Source organism: Cadophora gregata (genome assembly GCF_030347475.1).
Source record: "Cadophora gregata isolate MNR1 chromosome Unknown scaffold_3, whole genome shotgun sequence".
In the NCBI taxonomy this organism is placed as follows: Eukaryota; Fungi; Ascomycota; class Leotiomycetes; order Helotiales; family Ploettnerulaceae; genus Cadophora; species Cadophora gregata.
The window spans coordinates 946690-967724 of record NW_026695926.1 but is presented as its reverse complement, the minus strand read 5'-3'; the positions used below and the strand labels follow the sequence as shown (position 1 = coordinate 967724).

The 21035-nt window shown below is 48.2% G+C and overlaps 4 protein-coding genes across 4 annotated transcripts; 2 read left to right on the top strand and 2 right to left on the bottom strand.

Annotated features, from left to right (window-relative positions):
- Positions 1-3209: 3209 nt before the first annotated feature.
- Positions 3210-5343, top strand: ONS95_008852 (uncharacterized protein). Its single transcript, XM_058502412.1, has 6 exons — positions 3210-3262; positions 3320-3683; positions 3769-4149; positions 4216-4343; positions 4388-4823; positions 4881-5343. Exons 2-6 carry the CDS (start codon positions 3423-3425, stop codon positions 5286-5288), a joined length of 1614 nt encoding a protein of 537 aa, XP_058361341.1. The 5' UTR covers positions 3210-3262; positions 3320-3422; the 3' UTR covers positions 5289-5343.
- A 3706-nt stretch (positions 5344-9049) lies between these two features.
- Positions 9050-12166, top strand: ONS95_008851 (uncharacterized protein). The gene is made up of 3 exons (XM_058502411.1): positions 9050-9286; positions 9412-11797; positions 11848-12166. Exon 2 carries the CDS (start codon positions 9480-9482, stop codon positions 10953-10955), a length of 1476 nt encoding a protein of 491 aa, XP_058361340.1. The 5' UTR covers positions 9050-9286; positions 9412-9479; the 3' UTR covers positions 10956-11797; positions 11848-12166.
- A 7-nt stretch (positions 12167-12173) lies between these two features.
- On the bottom strand, positions 12174-13199 carry ONS95_008850 (uncharacterized protein; the record flags this gene model as incomplete). The annotated part of the gene is made up of 3 exons (XM_058502410.1): positions 12174-12866; positions 12922-12987; positions 13038-13199. The coding sequence occupies 3 exons, from the start codon at positions 13197-13199 to the stop codon at positions 12174-12176; spliced, it is 921 nt and encodes a 306-aa protein (XP_058361339.1).
- A 3238-nt stretch (positions 13200-16437) lies between these two features.
- On the bottom strand, positions 16438-18096 carry ONS95_008849 (uncharacterized protein; the record flags this gene model as incomplete). Its single annotated transcript, XM_058502409.1, has 2 exons — positions 16438-17688; positions 18073-18096. 2 exons carry the CDS (start codon positions 18094-18096, stop codon positions 16438-16440), a joined length of 1275 nt encoding a protein of 424 aa, XP_058361338.1.
- Between the last annotated feature and the right edge of the window lie 2939 nt (positions 18097-21035).

Genomic DNA, 21035 nt, shown 5'->3' with positions numbered 1-21035 from the left:
CAAGGGGCCTGGTGTGGGGGATTACATTATGAGGACGCCTTTGCACCTTTGCCCGTACATCTGCATTTGCACTTTGCCTTTCCACCCACTGTACGCCTTTTGCCATTGGCCTTGTCGGATGCATCTCCGTAGTTAGTCCTCCGCTCGCATCTACAGTAATCTCTCTAAGTTCACAGCCTGTACTTGGGCGAGTGCCTCCTCACTGCGTGCCAGCTGAAACCCTATCTAGCTACTCCAGCCAGCCATACTCCCTCTTTCTCGCCTCAGGACTCCTCCAACCACCCCACATCCATTTCTGGTCTCATCCCTCTGAATTCTACTGTCCGCCTGCACCCAGCCCCTAGATTCCGGACTCTCAAGCCCGATTCCACTCCACTCTGTACACCTTCTCGGCACGATTCGCACATCCGGCTTCATCCAGTTCGCTCCAGATCATGCCGTGCCACCACTCGTTACATGAACCGATTGAGTGCATTGACACGTGCATCTGCAGCCGAGTCTGATCCTATCTCCTATCTACTCCCGCGACCGAAGTCACTCTCGGCCTGTATGCTCCCCTTCCTGTATGGCGGCGGGCGGAGTGCGGTGAGTGCGCAAGTTTTTACTCCCTCGAGCCTTCCTCCATCTCTCGTCATGAGCATATACCTCGCTCTTCGCTTTCCTTTCTTTCTCCTTTCATGCTAACTCCCTGCACTGCACCGCACCGTGCCGCGATAGCCTCAAAGTCTCAAGTCCCAGCTCGAGCTTATCTTCCCGAACCTCCACTCCAAAGGGCTGTCCCGTTTCCGAACAACACATCTCGCACGCCTCCTCGTCATCATCCTTCAGCTCTGCAGTATGAGCAATCAAACTCAATTAAAAAATCAACCTACCGTCACACAACATACCTGAATGAGAGAGGATGTAGAGAGCACCACCTTCCAGGGTTCCTACGGGCTAGTAAGTTTAGGACGTGGGATGTGATGAGCGGACCGAGGGGTGGGATGACGCGGGGAGGATGGTTGGGACTTTGAAGGAGGTCTGGGGTCGTGGGGTGTAGTGTGGGGTAGGAGAGTTTGGGGTATGTATGCTAGGGTTATCTGAGGAAGAGGAGATGGGGCTATTGAGTTGAGGGGTTATTTGAAGAGGTGGGTAATGTAACTCAGGTACTTTGTTGCCACTCAGTCGTTTTATTGCTTGATGAGTCTGCTCGGTAGGTGGTCTCTCTTGTTGTCATTACCATGTTAGTCATCAGTAATGACTGCAACTTGTTTCTGTTGAGTCTCCTGCTCGTTCATTGATAATCCCTTCTCGACGAATCACTTGTCTCTACACCTCTTCTGCAGAGGTACAAGGAGAAACATTAGAGGTCTAGCTATTTTCGGCATAGACAACTGAAGTGGTTATGCTGTCGAGCTTGTTGATGTTTCTACACTCTCTGTCGTTATCGTTGACCTCGTCAAACAGGTAGGGCCGCGACCTATTGGAAATGTCCTGCTTTTCCACATATTCATGACATATTTCCAAGCATAAGTCTAATCGTAGGCCTTTGGTAGTAAATCCATCTTCTGCCGTCCGCTTGATTCACGTACCAAGCCATTTCAAAATCTGCTTTCCCTTCTAGGACTTCGTCTTGCAAATATTCACAAACTGCAAAATCCCAATAGCCAGACCTTTTAATCAAGTCATAATGAATAATATCCTCTGTATCGAAACTCTTTCTCCATAAATATTTCCCTATCTTGCTCGTTCTCACGTCTGCTCCGATGCAACATACAACGAACCTCAAGATTCTATTTACGACACAACAAACAACCATTGCAACTTTACTTAGTATCTGGAGTGACTGTCACCGCGCCTTTGTAAGTACCTCTTCCACTCGAAACTTGTACAAGCAAGCACAGCGAGGGCAGACATGAGCTACTGGCCACCCTTCCGTCCACAACCAAACAATCATATGCCACTCGCTCGGCCTACGCGCTGGAGATGCTGCGTGTGCGAGAGGATTACACCAGCAGCGCCGACTGTGATGGATGGGACAAGGGCGGTGTGTTGGTTTGGACATAGGAGGTGTGAGAGGTGTCAGGTGGTGTGAATTTTGAGGTTGGAATTGGGGCATAGACGGTTCGTTGGAAGGAGAAAAGGAGGGACGATGAGGAGTGGTTTGTATTGTATCACAGATATTCATATGTTTGTTGGCTACTGGATGTGGCAGAAGCCATGGTTATCTGGTGTGGTAGTATCTGGAAGCACTCAGAAATGGATCAACGTTGCCGGCGAGTACAGCTAATTAGGAGACTAGTGTACATACATTATTACAATTCAACGACATCAAATCGAGTGATGCGGGACCTTCTGAGTTAATCAAGAACGACCGTGATAATGTGTGGGATAACATCCCGCTTCCTGGAGAAGCACTTCGAAGCGATTCGAGTAGTAAGTTCTGCCAGCAAATAAGTTCGATTTATCATATTCATAGCTTCATTGAGTAAAATATCAGTAACACAGATAAATCCTAGCTGGGTAGTTGATTTCCGATTGGACGAAATGGATTGGTGAGCCAATATGGAGCTTTGCCACTGAGGTTGTTTACTATTCTATTTGATCAAGAGTTAAGCGAGCATTCAGGGGCAGCATAAATGGATTGCCTCTCTGCAGGACCAAAAAAACACCACAACATTACTGTATAGACTTTAATGGAGCAATTATGATGGATTTGGATAGTCACTAGTCTATCCTAGTATATTTTACAGAAGAACTAATTGAAATTGAACACGGCCATTATGAGATGTTTAAATGCAAAAGGCTTAAGTTGTCGACATAGGCAACCTCCCTCGTACCACAAAGTTATAAATTTCCGTAAGAAGCAGTACACAAAGAGGCAATTATATCTCGGTAGTGGAAGAGATCTAGGCTATCAATGCTTGGAAAAGACCAGATTACTAAAACGCTGCTCGTGTCAGGTCACCCAAGCCAGCGTCATTAAAGGTTCTTCTCCGCACTCGCAAGATGTTTGTTTACCAACCCAAGGGAGCTATATGTTTGATAGCTAATCATCCTAGTTTTGATCTATTACCCAACACGTGGTATTGAGTTGCCGTATGTAGCCGCAGTGACAGTCACTGACTCAAGAATGGGGGTTATCGCCAATCTCCCCAATTGGGACCTTGGTGGAGCAAATACGAGCAATTATAATGAGCGCTCTCAATCACCTTCCACGATAAGAAACACACCCATACCTAGTCATGACTTTTAGCAATCTCCCTCCAATCATTTAAGCCAGGCACGTAATAAACACTTATCAACTCCGGCTTCGCTCTCGCTTACCTCCTCGCTTAAGCTAGTCCCTCCTCTTAAAACTCACCACGAGCATGCACTCTTTCTGTCCTATGTAAACATAACAAAATAACCTTCTCACATTCGCAGAGCCTCATTATACAAGAATGGATGCAGCTTCTCTCATCGCCAAGGCGCGCAAGGTCCGCGACGACTCGCTAGCCGAAGTCACGCCTCCCCTTGCCACTCTCCCAGATCCACTTCCCAGGAATGTCATGCCAATATTCAAAGATATTCTCACAGAAGAAGAATTCAAGATAACTTCTTACGATGTCCCCGAATTACTGAAAGTTATTAAAGATAAACTGTACTCATGCGAGACTATCACAAGAGCTTTCTTGAGACGAGCAGCTCTTTCTCAGAAGTTGGTTCGTCCTCACCCCATCTTTCCCGGTACCCCTGACCGGATCACGAAACTTAACTCACCAATCATAACATTAACATTTCAACCAGACAAACTGCGTGACAGAGCTCTTGCCCACACGAGCAATCGCTCGAGCAAAGTACCTCGACAGTCTCGACGAACCTCTCGGACCACTGCACGGCCTCCCCATTTCCGTAAAAGAGCATCATGGGATGGCAGACTGTGAAACGAATGGTGGTTATGTTGCTTGGATCGGAGAGCCTCGTACTGGGCACTGTACCGTGAATGATGTGTTTTACGAAGCTGGTTGTGTTTTCTATGCTAGGACCACACAGCCGCAGTCTGTTATGCATCTGGAGACTAGTACGAATATTTATGGGGCTACGACAAATCCGTGGAATACGGATTTGACCTCTGGTGGAAGTTCTGGGGGCGAGAGTGCTTTAGTTGCTTGTCGAGGAAGTATTTTGGTAAGCTCAGGTTCTAATTACTCCCCGGAATCTCCTCATCGAATTGTCGCTTACACAGCAAAATAGGGGATTGGTGGTGACATTGGTGGATCAATTCGCTGTCCAGCCGCCAACACTGGTGTTTACGGATTCAAGCCCAGCCCAGGAAGAATGGGAAAACAAGGCTCACATGCCGTTGTTGCAGGACAAGAAGGGTAACTATCCGCACATGCCTCCTTCGCTCAACTAACATTTTCAGAATCTCGCCTACTGAAGGACCCCTCTCAACCTCTCGTGCCGGTCTCGAAATATTCATGTCCACATACCTCAGCTACGAACCTTGGGTAAAAGACAATTACCTCGTCCCTCTTCCTTGGCGGTCTGTGACCCTGCCACCCAAACTTAAAATCGCCATTCTCTGGGACGACGGAATTGTGCGTCCTCATCCACCCATCACGCGCGCTCTCAAAGAAGTTAAAGCCAAGCTCGAAGCAGCTGGTATGGAGATCGTGAACTGGGTTCCTGAAGGCCATGACGAGTGTTGGAATTTGACGCAGGCTCTGTATTATGAAGATGGTGGCAAGGCGCTGGAAAATCTGATCGAGAGTGGTGGAGAGAAGATGTTGCCGCTGACAGAGTGGATGCTTAAAGGAAATGATAATGTGAAGTACAGGACGGTAGAAGATGTCATGGCTGTGAGTCCTGCTCTTTCCATGTCCACATCCAAGGATTGCAAACTGACGGTCGAATAGCTGAAAGTCAAACGCAACGAATATCGTGCCCGGTACAACGATCTTTGGCTTTCAACTGGAAAGTCAGACTCTCACCCAGTTGACGCCATCCTCAGTCCAGCCGGACCAGGCGCTGCTCCACCACTCGGGAACGCTAAATACTGGTCGTACACTTCGCAGTGGAATATGCTCGAATATCCCGGTGCAGTCTTCCCAGTGTCGAAAGTCGACCAAATTGTTGATGTAGAGGAAACGAACTACGTGCCGAGAAATCCTCAAGATAAATTTAATTGGGAATTGTATAAAAGAGAGAAATATGTCGATGCGCCTGTTAGTTTGCAGGTCATAACCAGGCGGTGGGAGGATGAGAAGTGCCTAGCTGTTTTGGCAGAAATAGAGAAGGCCATGGGTACACCGTGTTCAGATTAATAGAAATATAGAGACAGAGATCGATAAAAGAATATATCAAGAGATGAAATTAGACCACAATGCTCCGCAGCCATTATTCCCAGATTTTATGCACGTGATCCCCCGACAATTGGGAAAGAGGCAGCCACTTGATCCTTGTTCGGCCAGGTGTTAGACTGTGGCAATTTGAACAAGCTTAGGTGCCCGATTTCAGTTGAGACTATAGACTCCCGATTTTAAAACTACTATTTGGTGATTAGCGCGGTGTCGTTGCCAGTCCGTCTTTGCTTTGGTGGACAACCGCCGTAACACTAGTGAGCCGAACCAATATGATATTAATCGGCACTTCACCAATGCTTAATCTCTTCTTTTGATATAAAGACATAAGGCACAATTTCTTATTTCTGCTCTCTGGTGATCACTCCCAAACTATTCCAGTTCTTCGTTACGACATAAGACATTGAACGCCAACTCGCAATATCACTTCATAGTACTACCACAGAGTCATGGGTCTCCCACTTTTCAAGCTTCCCATCATAGATTCCAGCTCTGACGACAAAGGAAAGTCGGAATCTTCGTGGGCTTGGGCTATGGAGGCATCCTGCATTCCAATGTCGAGATGGAATGGCGTCATGTGTGCACAATGGCTTGTCAAGGCGATACAGCATCACTGTGACTGCACAGAATTTATAGCCTATCAACGGGCACAGGAATTGCGCCAGTGGAATCCACATAACCTTGAGGTTGGCTTTGCGGAAGACTTATATCGATTTGATGAAGCTCGATGGGTTCGGATTTTAGGAGAAAATGGGCAGAAAATATTTGACTTTCTCAAAGACCATGAGTGGGCGTTTGGAATGCTGGAGACATAGAGACACGTGTTAGGTTCACAGCAGCAAACTACTGCATAATGAGGCAGAAGCCCCATATACGGATGAAATGAGGGGCGGTAGTGCTGAGCCGATAATAATCGATATGTCTTAAAAATCTCTGAAGACTCCGATCTTGCTCAATCACCTGAGCTCCTTGAAAATTACAACTTGCTGTGTACAATACCTTGAGATTGAAACTATGCCAGAATACTCTGATACAAAGAAATTGACTTTTATGCATCTTTCTAACATGGCTACTGAAAATTATTTTGAGCTTGGGTTGTGGGCTTAGTCTATCTAACAACCTACTTTCGTTGGCTCTTGCCTACTGCTCACTTGACAAGTTTGTCACTTTAAGTAGGCGAAGGTGGGCTCAACTAAGACGAGTCCGAGCTAGTATTATCAAAAATCAATTTCAAAATGAGCCGCCACTTAAGACTTTTATAGTGATCAAAAAGCTCTCGGCCACGTCTTCCATTCTGGAATAAAATTTACCCAAGATTGGACCTTATTCAAACCTCGTCCAACATGGGCCTTCCGATTTTCAAGACTCCCAGTGCAGACCTCGAGAACTTGAGTCTGCAGGCTACCGATAGAAGGTGGGAGCTCGACTACATTGCATGCACATGCGGACGGTGCCCAACGTATCATAACTCAAACATCATCCGACGGCGTCCCGAGATCACTGCCCTGGGCATGCCACTCAGTACCTGGGACAAGATTGAGTGCCTAGAATGGATTGTAGTCGCTGCGACATTTTACTGCGGGACCCCCTTATATCGTGCCTGCGAAGTTGCGAACAGACTTCTGCAAGCGAATATTTGGACTCATGTACGCTACAACTCAGATGCCATTTACAGGATGCCTGAGCGTTGTTGGATTGATTGCCTGGGGCCAGGAGGGAAGGATATCTATGAATTCTTGAGACGGGTCTCCACAGAGTATCATACTTCATAGCCAAGAGAATTGTACTCCAGGTGCAATCTACTAGAGGACGAACGAATGCTTTGTGTTTGGTTGTTGACAAACGTGGGGTTGCCAATTAGATGGTAGGCTGTGATTGGTCTGAAAGCCGAATGGAGAGCGGCTAGGAGCTGGCTCCGAGAGCATCTTCCTGATTGATAATGCTGCAATGAAATTCGTGGCACAGCAGCTTTTGTTTTAGTTGCAGCATTGCGCCACGTTTGATATTGGTACCTTTTGCTTGAAAACCTTTGTCTTTCAAGTCCGCCTCGTCGTCAGCATCTTTTCAGGGACATTGTAGCATCTCAGCTGTTCGGCCACTGCTGTCACGAACTATTATTTTAAAAATATAATCCAAGCTGTAATTTAGTGGATCTAGACTATTTCAAAGGAGACAAATGTATATATGTAATCGGTTTTTCGAACACCTTCAGCAAGAGACCTTCAGCAGGGCTTCACTAAGAGCGTTTCAAGCTACTGAAAGCAAGGTACTCATCTCCATCTAGTACACTTAACTCCCAAATAAAAAGCTTCAAGCCTATCCATCGGTCTCAAACCTCTCTTCTTCACCAACGCCCACACCATCCAACCACTCCTCTTTCCAACGACACCACATCTCCTGGTCCGGTTTCCAAGTCCGTCCCTCTTCTTTGAAGTCGACATCCAGCACTCCAACCTGCACAAGAACGAAGTCTGAATGCTTTGGATTCAGCACCCATAGTCTTGATCCACAGTCGGCACAGAAGACGCGACTGATGGCGTTTCCGGAGTCTGGAGATGCATCGATGTACGTTTTGATATTTGGGTTAGGATCGAAGAGAAGTTGCTGAGGCAGGGCCAATTTCACTCAATCATTGTATCTTATAGACCATTTGGGGTATAAAGAGTTGAGTGATGCCTGGTATAGGCTTACAGGGAGTTCATAGACATTCATAGCCATGAATGAAGATCCAATTGATTTCTTGCAGCTAAGACAGTGGCAGACCAATCTTTTCAACGGAGAACCTGATATGTTGAATGTGACGCCATTGCACAGACATGATCCGTTAGTTATGCGCAAAGTAGCTTCTGATTCAAGACTTGTACTGGAGGGAGGAGAGGGAGAGGTTGCCATGATGTCTGAATACACGTTTGGAGGTCGCGAAGTGCAAGTCCCGAAGTCGTCAAAAGAATTGAAGACACCAGATTTAGATTACCCATTTGATTTAGACTGTGATATATTACGTGGCGTGATCAGAAGACCAACTGGGATAATAAGCACTACAGATATCCAAGAACAGACGAGCAATCTGACAAACCAAACTCGCACTTTGTGTGTCCCCGAGCACCAATCGCATCCTTCTCTATTAAAGCTCTTTTGCGAAAGCGCACAAATGAATTGTCCGAACGTAAATGCTTCATTCAGTAGTGTTGACACCTTTACTTGCAACTCGCCCACAATAGAGGAGAAATTGCTGATCTCGTCAGCGCGTTTATTCCTGGACAAGTCTCGCTTAGCAGGCGAAAGACAACAAGGCCTGAGCCTGAAGCACTTCGGGGTCTGATAAGCAGTGAGTTGAAGAGACAAGCCCCAGAAAGAACATCGCAAGACTTTTTATAGTGAAACTTAACGTCATATGAGTTGTACTGCCGTTCTTTCGTAGTAAGAGCCCTAGGAGATAAGGTAGGATAAAACCATAGCCCTGAGTGGTGTGTATGAGGCAATCATAATGATTTAAGAGTGCAACTGATTAAGATGATCCCTAATAGGAGTATCTAGCTTTGATTATTGCTCTTGAAGCGATCTAAACTAACTCAAACCACACGAGACAGGCTTTTAAGCCTGCCGCTGTCCCCACGTGACCAAAGCTCATCTGCCCATTATGTCCCGGACGTGGCCTGAAGTGAAGTTTAAATGGAAACTTTTGATTTGTATAGATACATGTATCAGAGTTCTCAAAGACTGTGCACAGATGTAACAAACAAATCCAGAAAATATACGTACTCACGTGCCAAATCTCGGGCTAAGAAATCCCCGAGCCTCTGCAACATCTCGGCCCCGACTCAACTTCACTTCATCACTTCCTTTCAGTCAATACCCAAATCTCTGAGCCGGACATTCGTAAACTCCAGATTTATGCTGTTCTGAACCAATTGAAAATCAACATGAAGTATAAGTATTCCCACCATTTCCTTCATCACAAGGTAAGTTCGTTATCTTAATTAATTGAATTGAAATCATCACTAGCATCCAGTCCACTTTGATGGGCTTCACCTCATATTCTGATTTACGTACAAAACCACCCACCTCCTACTTACCTAGGTTTAAGAGAGCCAAATCAACACGATAAACATCTCCATACATCTTTTCAACCGTACTCGCCCCAAAACTACCACCATGTCCCCCAAACCTCAAATCAAAATCGCCATCCTCGGCGCCGGCCCCGGCGGCCTAACCCTCGCCTCCCTACTCTCCACCTCCCCATCCCCCCAAATATCCTACACCCTCTTCGATCTCCGCGCCCGTCCCTCTCCAGTCCAACTTTCCCTCCCCTCCGGCTCTCTCGACCTCCACGCCGACTCCGGACTCCTCGGCCTCTCAGCCTGCAATCTCACGTCTCAATTCCAAGCGTTGAAGCAGGAATGTAGCGAAGCGAGTATTATTGCTGATTCGAGGGGAGAGGTGCATTGGTCTGATGAGGGATTTGGTCAGAGGCCGGAAATTGCGAGGAATAAGCTGACGGAATTGTTGCTGGGGCAGGTGGATGAAGGGAGCGTGAGATGGGGATGTAAGGTAGTGGGTGTGGAGGAGGATACATCTTTTTCCTCTGAGAAGCGGAGATGGATCGTTCGATACAAAACCCAAGCGCCATCCAACTCAGAACCAGGACCAGCATCAACACCACCAGAAATAAAAGAAGAATCCTTCGACATCCTAATCGGCTGCGACGGCGCCCACTCCCGCATCCGCTCCCTCCTCACCCCCATCCACCCCCACTACAGTTCCATCTCCTGCCTCACCCTCACCATCCCGCACATCAGCACCTCCCACCCCTCCCTATCAAACACTATCGGCACCGGCTCATTCATGGCCATGTCCCACCTCAAAGCCGTCATGTCCCAGCGCGGCGCCGAAGACTCCGCACGCGTCTATCTCATGCTCCGCACAGAATCCGAATCGCACCTCCAGGACTACGGGATCGCCTCTTTGTGTAGTTCTCCGTTGAAACTCAAAGAGAGACTTTTAGGTGATGAATCGCTTTTCGGGGGCTCGAACTGGGGGGAGGGGATTAGGGAGTTGATTTCTGTGGGGTGTGATGCTGAGATGGAAGCTATGGCTAAAGAAACTGATATGGTATCCAGTACTACCAATGAGAAGAAGAAGACTTATGAGAGAGAAGGTATCACCGCTCGCCCCCTATACATGCTCCCCGTGGATTTCACCTGGCCTCACAAGCGCGGCCTTACACTCCTAGGCGACGCAGCACATCTCATGACACCTTTTGCTGGCGAGGGAGTGAACTGCGCAATGAAAGATGCGCTGGAGCTTTCAAAGGCGATTTCTTCCTCTTTCCAGGACTCGACATCCAAGTCAAGCACACAAGGACATCTGGACTCGAATGGGGTTGAAGAAGTCCTTCAAAGAGTAGACACGAACATCGCCGCCTATGAGAAAGAGATGTGGCAACGCGTGCATCCTATCCAAGAGGAGACGCTGCGGAACCTGCATATGATGATGGATGATGTGGATGCGCCGCGGGGGTTCGTCGAGTGGATGAGGGGGATGATCGAGGCTGCTATGGCTGGGCAGGGAGCTGCCGAGGAGAGAGGCGATATGAGGGGAGGGAATGAAATGGAGGATACGCAAAATTGAAATTGAAAGAGAAAAACACGAAACGGCGAGCAGGCAATGAATAGCATGGAATCGATGAAGCAGTTATTGCTTCGAGCGAGGATAGAGACGGGATCCTGGCTGCCTCGACTGTGACTATAAACTGGTTGCGGAGCTGAGCAGAGAAATCAATGCCGGCTTTGGAGGTTGACAAGATGACATTTACCTTGCAAGCCATCTTAAACAACAAAAGAGAGCTACGTGTAGAAATAGGTATAGAAATAGAAATAGATATAGAAATAATTATCGATATAAATGAAGACATAAACACAAATCAACAACATCCTCCCTCACCGTCCACGACCCAAAATCTTCCATCCATCCAACCCTCAACCAAACTCCGCGCATAGAATGCTGACACAGCAAAGAAAGGAGTATGGCGTGAAGCAGTAGACTAAGTACGCTTGATATTTTATTGAAAAGGAAACTCGAAAATTTTCCTGTTCTTACATCCCGGACATGCTATCCACACTCATTCTCCCATCTTCATCTTACCTAAGTAGGTAAAGCGAGCAGGTAGAGAAAGGACGTAAGTGGGCATGGTGTGGTGTGGTGTGGATCCAGTTCCAACTAAGATTACCTTGCGAGGTACCTGCCTGCCTACCTTCAGCGAATCCACCTCGGCCTGCCTGCACAAACGAAAGTGATCGAAACAATTCCCTCAATGAAATATCCCCCAATAATAAAATATCCCTCAAATTTCGTCTCTCCTCCTCTCTTCTCGTCCCTACTTATTTGACTGATGCTGCCTGTCAATCACTAGCACATTTCGATGGCGACGTGGAGCAGAAATTCACACAACCAGGGTATATTCTTAAAGTAATGTAAAGGAATGAATGACAAGCAGGAATATCATTAATGCTAAACTATCCAGAGCCTAATGCACGCACGCATGCACGCGTGTGTGAGAGAAAGCGATGAAGTGCACGCTTTTGCAACTGTCCAGTATCTTGTACACAAAGGCAAGCAAAGCCATCAGCTAAGCTGACCCGAGAACTCATTGACCATGAAAACATCCATCCGATCCATCCGTCCCGTTGACCTCGTGAAAAATTCCCTAATATCCATCCATCCATCCACTGTCCGATCAATTCAATCTATTCCTCCTCTAACGAGAATCCAGCGGCATCTCATCATATTGTAATCGTTTTTCGATTATGATTGTCATTATGTTGCGAGATGAGAGTCATGACGAGTAATTTACTCATCATCATCACCAACTCTCAAGCTTCCCTCACTGTTCAGTCCATGAGACCAGAAGCCATCAATGGCACTGGCATTCTTGCCGTGCGCGAACAACAACCAGAATCCAAAGACTGGCTTGGCCAGGACATCAAGAACAGCATAGGCGATGATCTCGGCATCAACGCTCCACTTGCGGGCACCATCTCCAATACCCCAAACAACAGGGTACAGAGTCCAGAGAATGAGGGTGAAACCACCAATGGAAGCAAACAGTTTAGCGGTACCGCTGGACTTAGCAGCGACGGCACGACGACCTGGTACAACGAGTTGGTACACGATGACAAGGTACGCAACGCAAGCAATGGCGTAGTATCCCCACTTCTGGCCCTCAGAGTGACCGAATGCAGCGAAGAGACCGAGGAGGACCATGATGAGATCGGCAACAATGGCGACGGTGATGTTGGCGCCGTTCATGCCTGCGAGGAAGGCAAGGTCGAGGAGGAGGAGAGGAGTGGTGAGTGCCCAGTCGACGTAACGGGCCCAGAAGACCTGGCGGAAGACGTGCTCGACGGTGTCGGGGGTGTGCTTGTGGACTTCCTTGACGACGATGTGGGCGAAGGAGTTGCCGTCACCGGTGGCCATGGCGAAGTAGGAGATCGAGGCGAAGGTGGTGATGAGGGCGGTGATGACGTGGAACAGGCGTTTTTGCTGGGTTGTGTTAGATTTAAGCTCATAGATGGAGGGGTATTGATTGTCGACTTACAACTGGGACACGGAATGCCAGGTAGTAGAATGCTAGAGAGGAGAGGAACATCAGGACGAAGACGACCTGTTGATTGTTAGTTGAGAGCTGTGCAGAAATGGAGGTTGAGAACGTACCCAGAGTGTCTTGGTTCCTGTCTCTCCGACCTGCTCGTATGTGGGAACATTGGGAACGACAGTTGGGAGAGCCGTTGGCGAGGGTGAGTGGGAGTGTGTGGGGACAATGAGACTCGAAGTCTTCTTTCCGAACGCCTCGATGACCTGAGTGGGATCAATCATAATTGCAGCTTCTCTTGTGGTACTTTGTTCTGTGCTGTGTTATTGCTATGCAATACTTCAATGCTGATTGAAGTAGTTGTGGTCGTGGAAGAGATGTTGCAGAGACGGAGTGAAATGAAAGAGAAGAGGAAGAAAAGAAGAAGAGGGGAAGCAAGCTCTTACCTACTCACAGCTAGCTAGTTAGCGACTGCAGGCAGGCAGACAGCTCCCCTCTCCTTCTCTCCTCCCCTCCCCTCATCATAACATCATGACGCGGTGCCTCCTGTCCAATGGCTGAGGGCGGTGCACCGGGTGCATCTCGCCTGTGGCACTCGCCGAATCACAGGGCGTCTCCTGCCTCACGTTACATGAGGACGCTACGAAGCTTGCCTGGCCTTTGCCTCCTTTGACCAAGTGCTGCACTGCGTATTGGCTGTGCCCTGTTTCTGCTACAGCTAGCTGTGCTGTGGTCATGGTCTCACGGTCCCATTTCTTTTCTGTGCTTTCATACTATTCCTATTCTATTGTTACTATGCATTACCTTGGTACTTACGGATACCTTAGGTACTTCTTATTGAACTGCCGTCGTGGATCTGATTCAAATATGAATAATAATAATAATGGGGCTGGATCGTGATCGTAGGCGCTGTTGTTAAACTGACAGACGTCATTCATTATTTGTTTAGAACTAACTGCCCTAGCGTCATTCTCATTCTCCTCCCCAGCTCCACTCCGTTTGAGCTCCACCTTAAGGTAACTTAGGTAATTACCTTAAGCTCCTAAAGCCCAACAACCATCCAGCTATGAGCTACCTTATGATTCCAGAATAAATCAACACACCCTCCCCCAAAATGCACTCACCTCCCAAGGAATAGGAATATATCCAACAGTTTTACGCTGCACATACGAACCCCCGATGGCCAGTCCCCCATCAAGCCGCACTCGATCGGCGGGGTAGACATGAACATCTACAGGGGTTTAGCTTAAGCGAGCCTGCACCACGGCAAAACCAGAATCCCATCCAGAGTCTGGCCTTTTGGATGTTTTTCTCCGGCAGCGCAGGCGGGCTGGGCTGGGCTTGCTCTCAAGGAAACTTCCCATGTCTTCCCCGGATTATTTGAGCTTCGAGTGGGCCACACGGCGAATTGAGGTTTTACTTTTTTACTTGGCTGTTTGATACCTACTTTTGTTGGTTCAACTTGTTAAGGAGGGAGCTATTGGTCTGATGTCAAGGCCAGGTACCGAGTGGTACGAGCAATATACTCGTACGATGCTGTGTTTTCATGTGCGACTTTATGATTCCCGAGGATCTTTTTCTGGGAGGACTGATGTGGTACGTTCTGTTGATCTGGGTGCTATTGCGGGGTTTTGCTTCAGTGGTGTGGTGCGATCGCGATGTTGAGGCCTCTGAATCGATGAAGTCATTGATGCCAAGACCGATACAATCCTTTAAGGTGGATGCAACAGGATGCAAGATCCTCAAACAAAGTCACGATTTCCCTTCTTTGGGATGTACCTGGAGGGCCTCCATTTGCATCGCAGAAAGTCAAAGCTGCATATCATCTGATCACGATCACGGCTCTCTCCCCACTTTCACGACTTGACTTTTTCTCCGAATAAAATCAAATCAAACTCTCTTGTTGTTGAAACCATCCCCTAATCTATTTACAATATCTGTCGACTCAGAATGCTCTCAGTTATGAGCAAAGCTCTAATACTTTTAATCTTTCATGAACAGGTCCCCAGAAAAATGGATATATCGGTTCCATCAGGAGGTAGAAACGGTACCTCAACATCCGCCCCATCCACTCCCCATTCTCACCCCAATTCAAGAGACAGGCTATCCCCCCATCCAAAACATAAACAAGCAAAATCTACTCGAAATCCTCCTCCTCCTCCTCCTCCAAAGTCGAGAATACGAGACGTTCCAGTCGATTGTTCGAATATGCTCGCTTCTGTCTAAATTTCAATTATTTTTATGAGATGTGAGCTATATTATCGAAATCCAAAGGGAGGCTGCATCGCATACATACGGGGAGCAACAGTAAGTAACCTCTGGCTTGCGGCATGAAAAGTCTGCGAGATGTGACGGCCCTTCACATACCTACATATGGAAAGACGCAGATGGTGAGCGTCATGTGAGTGAGTGAGTTACCATACAGGGGAGCGCGGGACTGAGTACACTATTATACCTACAGTTGTTGCGCAGTCGATAATCAAGTTACCGTCTGGGGACTGTTTGATATTTTTTCTAGGTAACTGTTGGCTATTGATTTTGATTTGACTGTTTTAGGACAGAGTATCTAGGGCAGCACTTTCTTTTAAAGTAGTTAGTTAGTAGAAGGAAACCTTTTAGTCTTCTGTCTGCAGTCTTTGAGTGGGGAAGAGATGGGGAACGGATTGAGTCTACAAGGACTATTTCTGAGCAGATGAAGAATGAAAGCAAGTAGCTGTAAAGGGCCATAAATCATAAAGGGAGACGGACAAGTCGCAAGGCCAGGATTAGAAGGACGCTCATTTGATTTTCGACCTCAGTTTTCATATTTTTATACTATCTCAGTATATCTCCATCTCATCTCACATCTTATATTCTTATGTCACCCATAACATTAAGTCCAAATCAGAATATGCTCCTCGCTATCCACGCCTATCCTGCCGTGCCGATAACCAATAACCATGCTATGCAAACCCGCTCAAAATGGCAACACTAAGGAACCTCTACCACCTCTTCCTTCATCATTCATGAAAATGTTAAGTATGCCAGCCAATCCAGGGTTTTATATTAGTACAAAATCCAATGATCTTATCCAATTCTCATCACATCTTGTTCTTTCTCAATCGACTCTCTCTTGCTCTCTCTCTCTTTTCATCGTTCATCATGTCCAAGTCCAGGATATGCAAGAAAAAGCGCCGAAAGATCAGAAAACACCTCCAGATGCAAATTTTTCGTTGTCCCATCCTGTTCATACCAATGCTAATTTGATCCAATCCGATCCGATCCGATTCGTTGTTCCAAATGCGTGCTTCATACAGTATCGTTCATGCGCGATATGTGTTATCGTTGATTTGTTCGCTTCTCCCACGAGTATGTGTCGGTTTATTTTTCTTCCCTCGACCTTCATTCACGTGCATGCATATGCCGTCTAGAAGTCCGACCTGGCAGCCAGCCGCACTCAGCGATGAAGTCTCCCGGCGAAACCGTCGAGTCCACCGTGGCCACGTCGAGTAATCAGAAGAACCGAACTGAATTGAGAACACCTCACGACTCCGCCTCCGTCTCCAACAACGGCCCCAACGCCTCCAATGCCCTGACACTTCCCCCTTTACTCAAAATAACCGCACCCGCCCTCGCCGTACTCAAATAACTCAACTCCGCTCCTTCACTTTCCATTTCCGCATCCACATCCCCATTCTTCTCTCCACATCCACCCATTCTCTCGACCTCACAAAGCTTCCCCGCAACACCGCACACAATACCCGTACTCTCCAACGGCAAGCCCGCCAGATCCAGAAAGATAGGCACTAACTCCCCATCTACATCGCCAGCGATGCTATTCCCAAACAGCCAGAGCAGACTCTTGTCCAATAACAGAGAAGGTGGGTCGTCCTGTGCCAGCGTAATGGAGAGGAAGCGTGGTTGAGTAATGAGAGCGGAGATGAGCCCGATATAGAATTTGGGGTCGATGGTACTGAGAAATGTATTTTCTGGGATGTGGTGGGAGGTATGTCCGTTTGAGTAGCCATTTGAGCCTGAGTTGGAGCGAGAATTTGAGTGAGAATGGGAGTGGTACGAGTCATCTGGTAGGATCTCCTTGCCAGAGCATTGCACAAGATTTAAATCCGGTTCGATGAAAGGCACGACGCCTCGTTTCCTCAGCTGTTTGAACGTCCTGATCTGCAGCTCTGCGACATTGGAAGGCGGTGGTGTGGATGGTGGGCCGGCCTCGCTACTTCCGGATGGGATGCGAGAGTGGACGTGGGCGTGGTTGAGACTAGGTGTTTGGACAACATATGCACTTTCATTTTCGGAGAACTCAAAGCCTCTTTCTAGCAGTGCTGCTCCCACCGTTTGTCTATCTTTCGAAGGAACCAGAATGAAGTCTGTGTAGTATGTTGTGATGAAGAAAATAGGAATAGCGGCCATTGCGAGAGGAGCCGTCAGATCCATGACCCGCTGCCCGGCTTCCATGCCAGCGCTATTGACGCTGAACACAATGTAGGTGTCTTTCGAGATGTGGCATTGTTTTGCTTCTTGCGGCGGTAGCCGGGCTATTAATGGTGCGAAGACGTTTTGTGCCCAGGAAACATGGCAGACGATACTGCACTCGAGGGGGGTGACGGATATATTGAGGAAGTGGTGTTTATTGTCTGGGGAGAGGCCTGAGAGGGGCCCTTCGGGATCGAGCGGAGTATGGGTTGGACCGCCATGGGGGAGGAGGATGCGGAGAATGGGTTGGAGGAGCGAGGCATAGAGTGGAAGGGGAATATGGATTAGGCTGAATTGGCCTTCCTGTTTAATGGGTTTGTCAGTTGACTTTGATTTTGAATTCGGAGCTGAGGTTGTAAGAATCGGCTTTATGCTGGTAAAGCGGAACATGGAGGCAGAGCCATCGGGAGCGAAAGTAGAGGACTGAGGTATATATGAGGGTAGGAGAATGAGACATTGGTGATGGACGAATAGAGTCATGGCCTGTGATTCCTTTCCCACTTCAATCCATCTCATCCCATCCCGTCACAAGAACAGTCAATGTGATGTACTTGACCACAGAATGGATTGGACTCGTACAGCCGGATGACCAAGATTGGAAAATCCAAACTCCACGCTCAACCGGAAACAGAAAGTAAAGTAGGAGCCAGAGGACCAAAAGAAAAACGAACGGAAGGAAGTGCTTACAATGAAGGATATCTGTGCATTCATGTTGATCTTTCTGTCTTTCCCAACTTGGGTCCTTTCCCGACTAGTCGATTAACGAGATGGATTAGACTAGGGTGATATGCGGCCCTTGATCAAAGCAGCTGGGGCCTTGCAGCCTCCCGTGTCCAAACGGTTACCTGCTTGCCAAAATGTATGGGGAAAAAGAAGAAATTTTCAATGACGCCTCTAGATTCCAGCCAAGGGATGTTTTGATCGGTGGGATGGAATTTGTGAGACGACGGCGTGGCTGAAAGGGTAGACGTAGGCGTAGGCGTGGGAGGTAGTGGTAGCGGTGGTGGTGCCAAATTGCAGATTCATCGGCGGGGTAAGCAAAACAATCGGATCGATACGACCAGTAGAGTAATGTGGTAAGGTTGGAAGGTGAGGGTGTGAAGAGCTATTAGAATACGGGGGCTCTCTGTCTTGCTTCTCAGCTGATCCAGGCCTCGAAACAATGCACTGCAAAGCAAGACAATGGAAGACAGAGCAGACGAGCAGTCTCTCGCTCGAGTCGGCTTCTTCCCCACGTACGCAAGCAAGCGCAATCAAGGCAGGTATGCCTGTCTTGTCTCAACTCAGCTTATTCCTGTGTGAGTAGGCCTCTAGGATGAGCCTGCGAGGGATATGATAATCGACCAGCTCACTTCGGTTCGCTTTGGTACGGTTGAGAATCAAGTATGATATGGGCGTATTTGGGGCACGAGATGGGGGGCTGGCAGAGCTTCTTATTCTAGCTGCTCACGATGCAGGCAAGCAGGCAAGCTCATTCAGGGTCGCTGGTTCGCCTAGCCGTATGCTGTGCGTCGTGCATGCGAGGGCTGTCAATCGCGCCCAATGTCTCAAGCCACCAGTGTGGGGGTTAGGTTCGAGTGCGATTGAGTGAGGATGCTGGACGAGGATAGAGGACCAGCTGCGACGTGCCCTTGTCTGAATCGCGGGGTCGGGTGGGTGAGGCAGGCACACGAAGGATGATGAAAGGTCCGCCAGGGGTTCGCAAGGCCGGGCTGGATGGTTGCTGCAGTGTTGGCTTTGGCTCTTCTAATTGTAGAATATTGGCGGCTGTACGCTGTACGCAGAGGGGTAGAATACTGTAGGTAGGGTTGGCAGGGTGGTAGGTTGTGAGGCGTGGGAGAGGAGGGGAGGAGGGGAGGAGGGGAGGAGGGGAGGAGGGGAGGAGGGGGTAGTGTAGAGGATGGGTGGTGTGGGGTAAGGTTAGCAGGGCAATGAGAATGCGCCGGGGACGCATGTAACCTGGTAGTTGGTGTTGAGGGTTGTAGGGTTGTGGATGCGAGATACGCCAGAGGAGGAGAGCGAAATGAATGATGGGATGGGAGGATGACGAAAGAGAAGAGACTGCGATGGAGTGAAATCGAGGAGATAAAATGAGGGGAGGGGTCCTTTCAGAAATTAGCGCTAGAAAAGGAAAGGAAGACCCCGAATCGCGTTACAGTACTTGGTCTAGTCGTCTGTCACTCACTCACAACAGTCAAGACCGGTCGCTCAGAGCAAAGCGAGAGATAAAAGCAAAGCCATAGATAGATAAAGATAAAGAAATGCTTACATTTTCCTAGGACTAACTACAACTACACTACCTATAATCAAGCGCAAGTACCCAGTCCAGCCCCATAAATCCTGCTGTTAGCGCTTGTTGTGCCTCGGTCACATCGCATCGCGTAACGCGGATGTGTCCGTCATTTTAGGCCGGCCATGGAGTGGATGTCACGATGGAAGAAAGAGTGGAGTTGTAGATAGGGAATGGAATTGCAGCGCAGGATTGGCTGGAGCCTGCGAAGGAAAACACGAGAGCCGAGACGAAAAGTCGTCCGTCATATTGCAGCAGCCGCCAGTTTTGCTTGCCCCTCAATGGCGATGAAAGTCCAAATATTTGCAGCGTGTGGCTATTCGCGGGCCGATCTCGATCTGACTTCGCGAACGTTGAACAGTGGGGGCATTAACTTATTGAAAGAAATGGTACTGATCGGATTGGGACAGAGGGGCAGACCCTGTCTCTCGTCTATCGCGAAATAAGCACGCTTTGGGAAGCGTCATCCTGATGGTGGGTGTGGGTGTGGGTGTGGGTGTGGGATGGCGTAAATTGGAAGCGAATGTACAGTATCGTGGTGTGCCATGTCACGCTGTGTTTTGATGTCATTGGGGGGAAGCGAGTGAACGTTGCTGGTGCGATATGAGTTTCATGCCTGTGATACCTCAAGAGCCCACAGGCTGGGCTGCTGGAGTGACTAGACGTCATGCATGAGATGGATGCACTGTGAGCTGTTCTGTTGCGGAATTTAACCAATGTATGTATGCTATGCAATGCGGCGCGAAACTAATATCACTGTCAAATGCGCTTGGAGCCATCTTCGTACGTGGAAGCTGTGCTGTATTGTGACTTCTGCCAACACAACAGACAGCATAGACGACCCGACCTACCCAAGGTAGATATCGAGGCCACCGCGTCTGGATGCATTGGTGCAGTCTTGACGCATGCAGGATGATGAGAGATGACCGACAGGCCGCCGGCCTTTCCTAGGTACGGACTGTATCAGATCAGACAGTGATAGGTGTCAGCTTGACTCGTGGGTGGGTGGGGGTCTACACAATACTGATGTAGGCAGATTGTGACGTCTCTAGACGTTTGAATTATAGGGTTGAAATAGGAATTAGGCTGGATGATGATATTGATTCTAGAATGGTAGATTTGCCGCCGTTGGAGATTTTATTATCGATACAGGCCTCCAAACGGCATCAGCCGACCCGTGCTTGGCGCTTACTCACCACTTTCGATATTGTGCCTTCCAGATTGCTTCCTTCTGCCCTTTTCGATGGATATACGCGCGTCAATTCTATTTCGGATGGCCGTCTTTATCAAGAGATCACAGCTTTTCCACAATGTTGTTGTGAAAGGCCCAGGAAACTACTATCCAGGTCAAACTCCTCCA

What these genes read in the sequence shown, in the direction of transcription:
- ONS95_008852 (XM_058502412.1), top strand. Translation starts at nt 3,423, where the DNA reads ATGGATGCAGCTTCTCTCATCGCCAAGGCGCGCAAGGTCCGCGACGAC. An exon ending in CAGCTCTTTCTCAGAAGTTG is followed by an intron (nt 3,684 to 3,768) that starts GTTCGTCCTCAC and finishes CATTTCAACCAG; the next exon opens with ACAAACTGCGTGACAGAGCT. An exon ending in GTTGTTGCAGGACAAGAAGG is followed by an intron (nt 4,344 to 4,387) that starts GTAACTATCCGC and finishes TAACATTTTCAG; the next exon opens with AATCTCGCCTACTGAAGGAC.
- ONS95_008851 (XM_058502411.1), top strand. Translation starts at nt 9,480, where the DNA reads ATGTCCCCCAAACCTCAAATCAAAATCGCCATCCTCGGCGCCGGCCCC.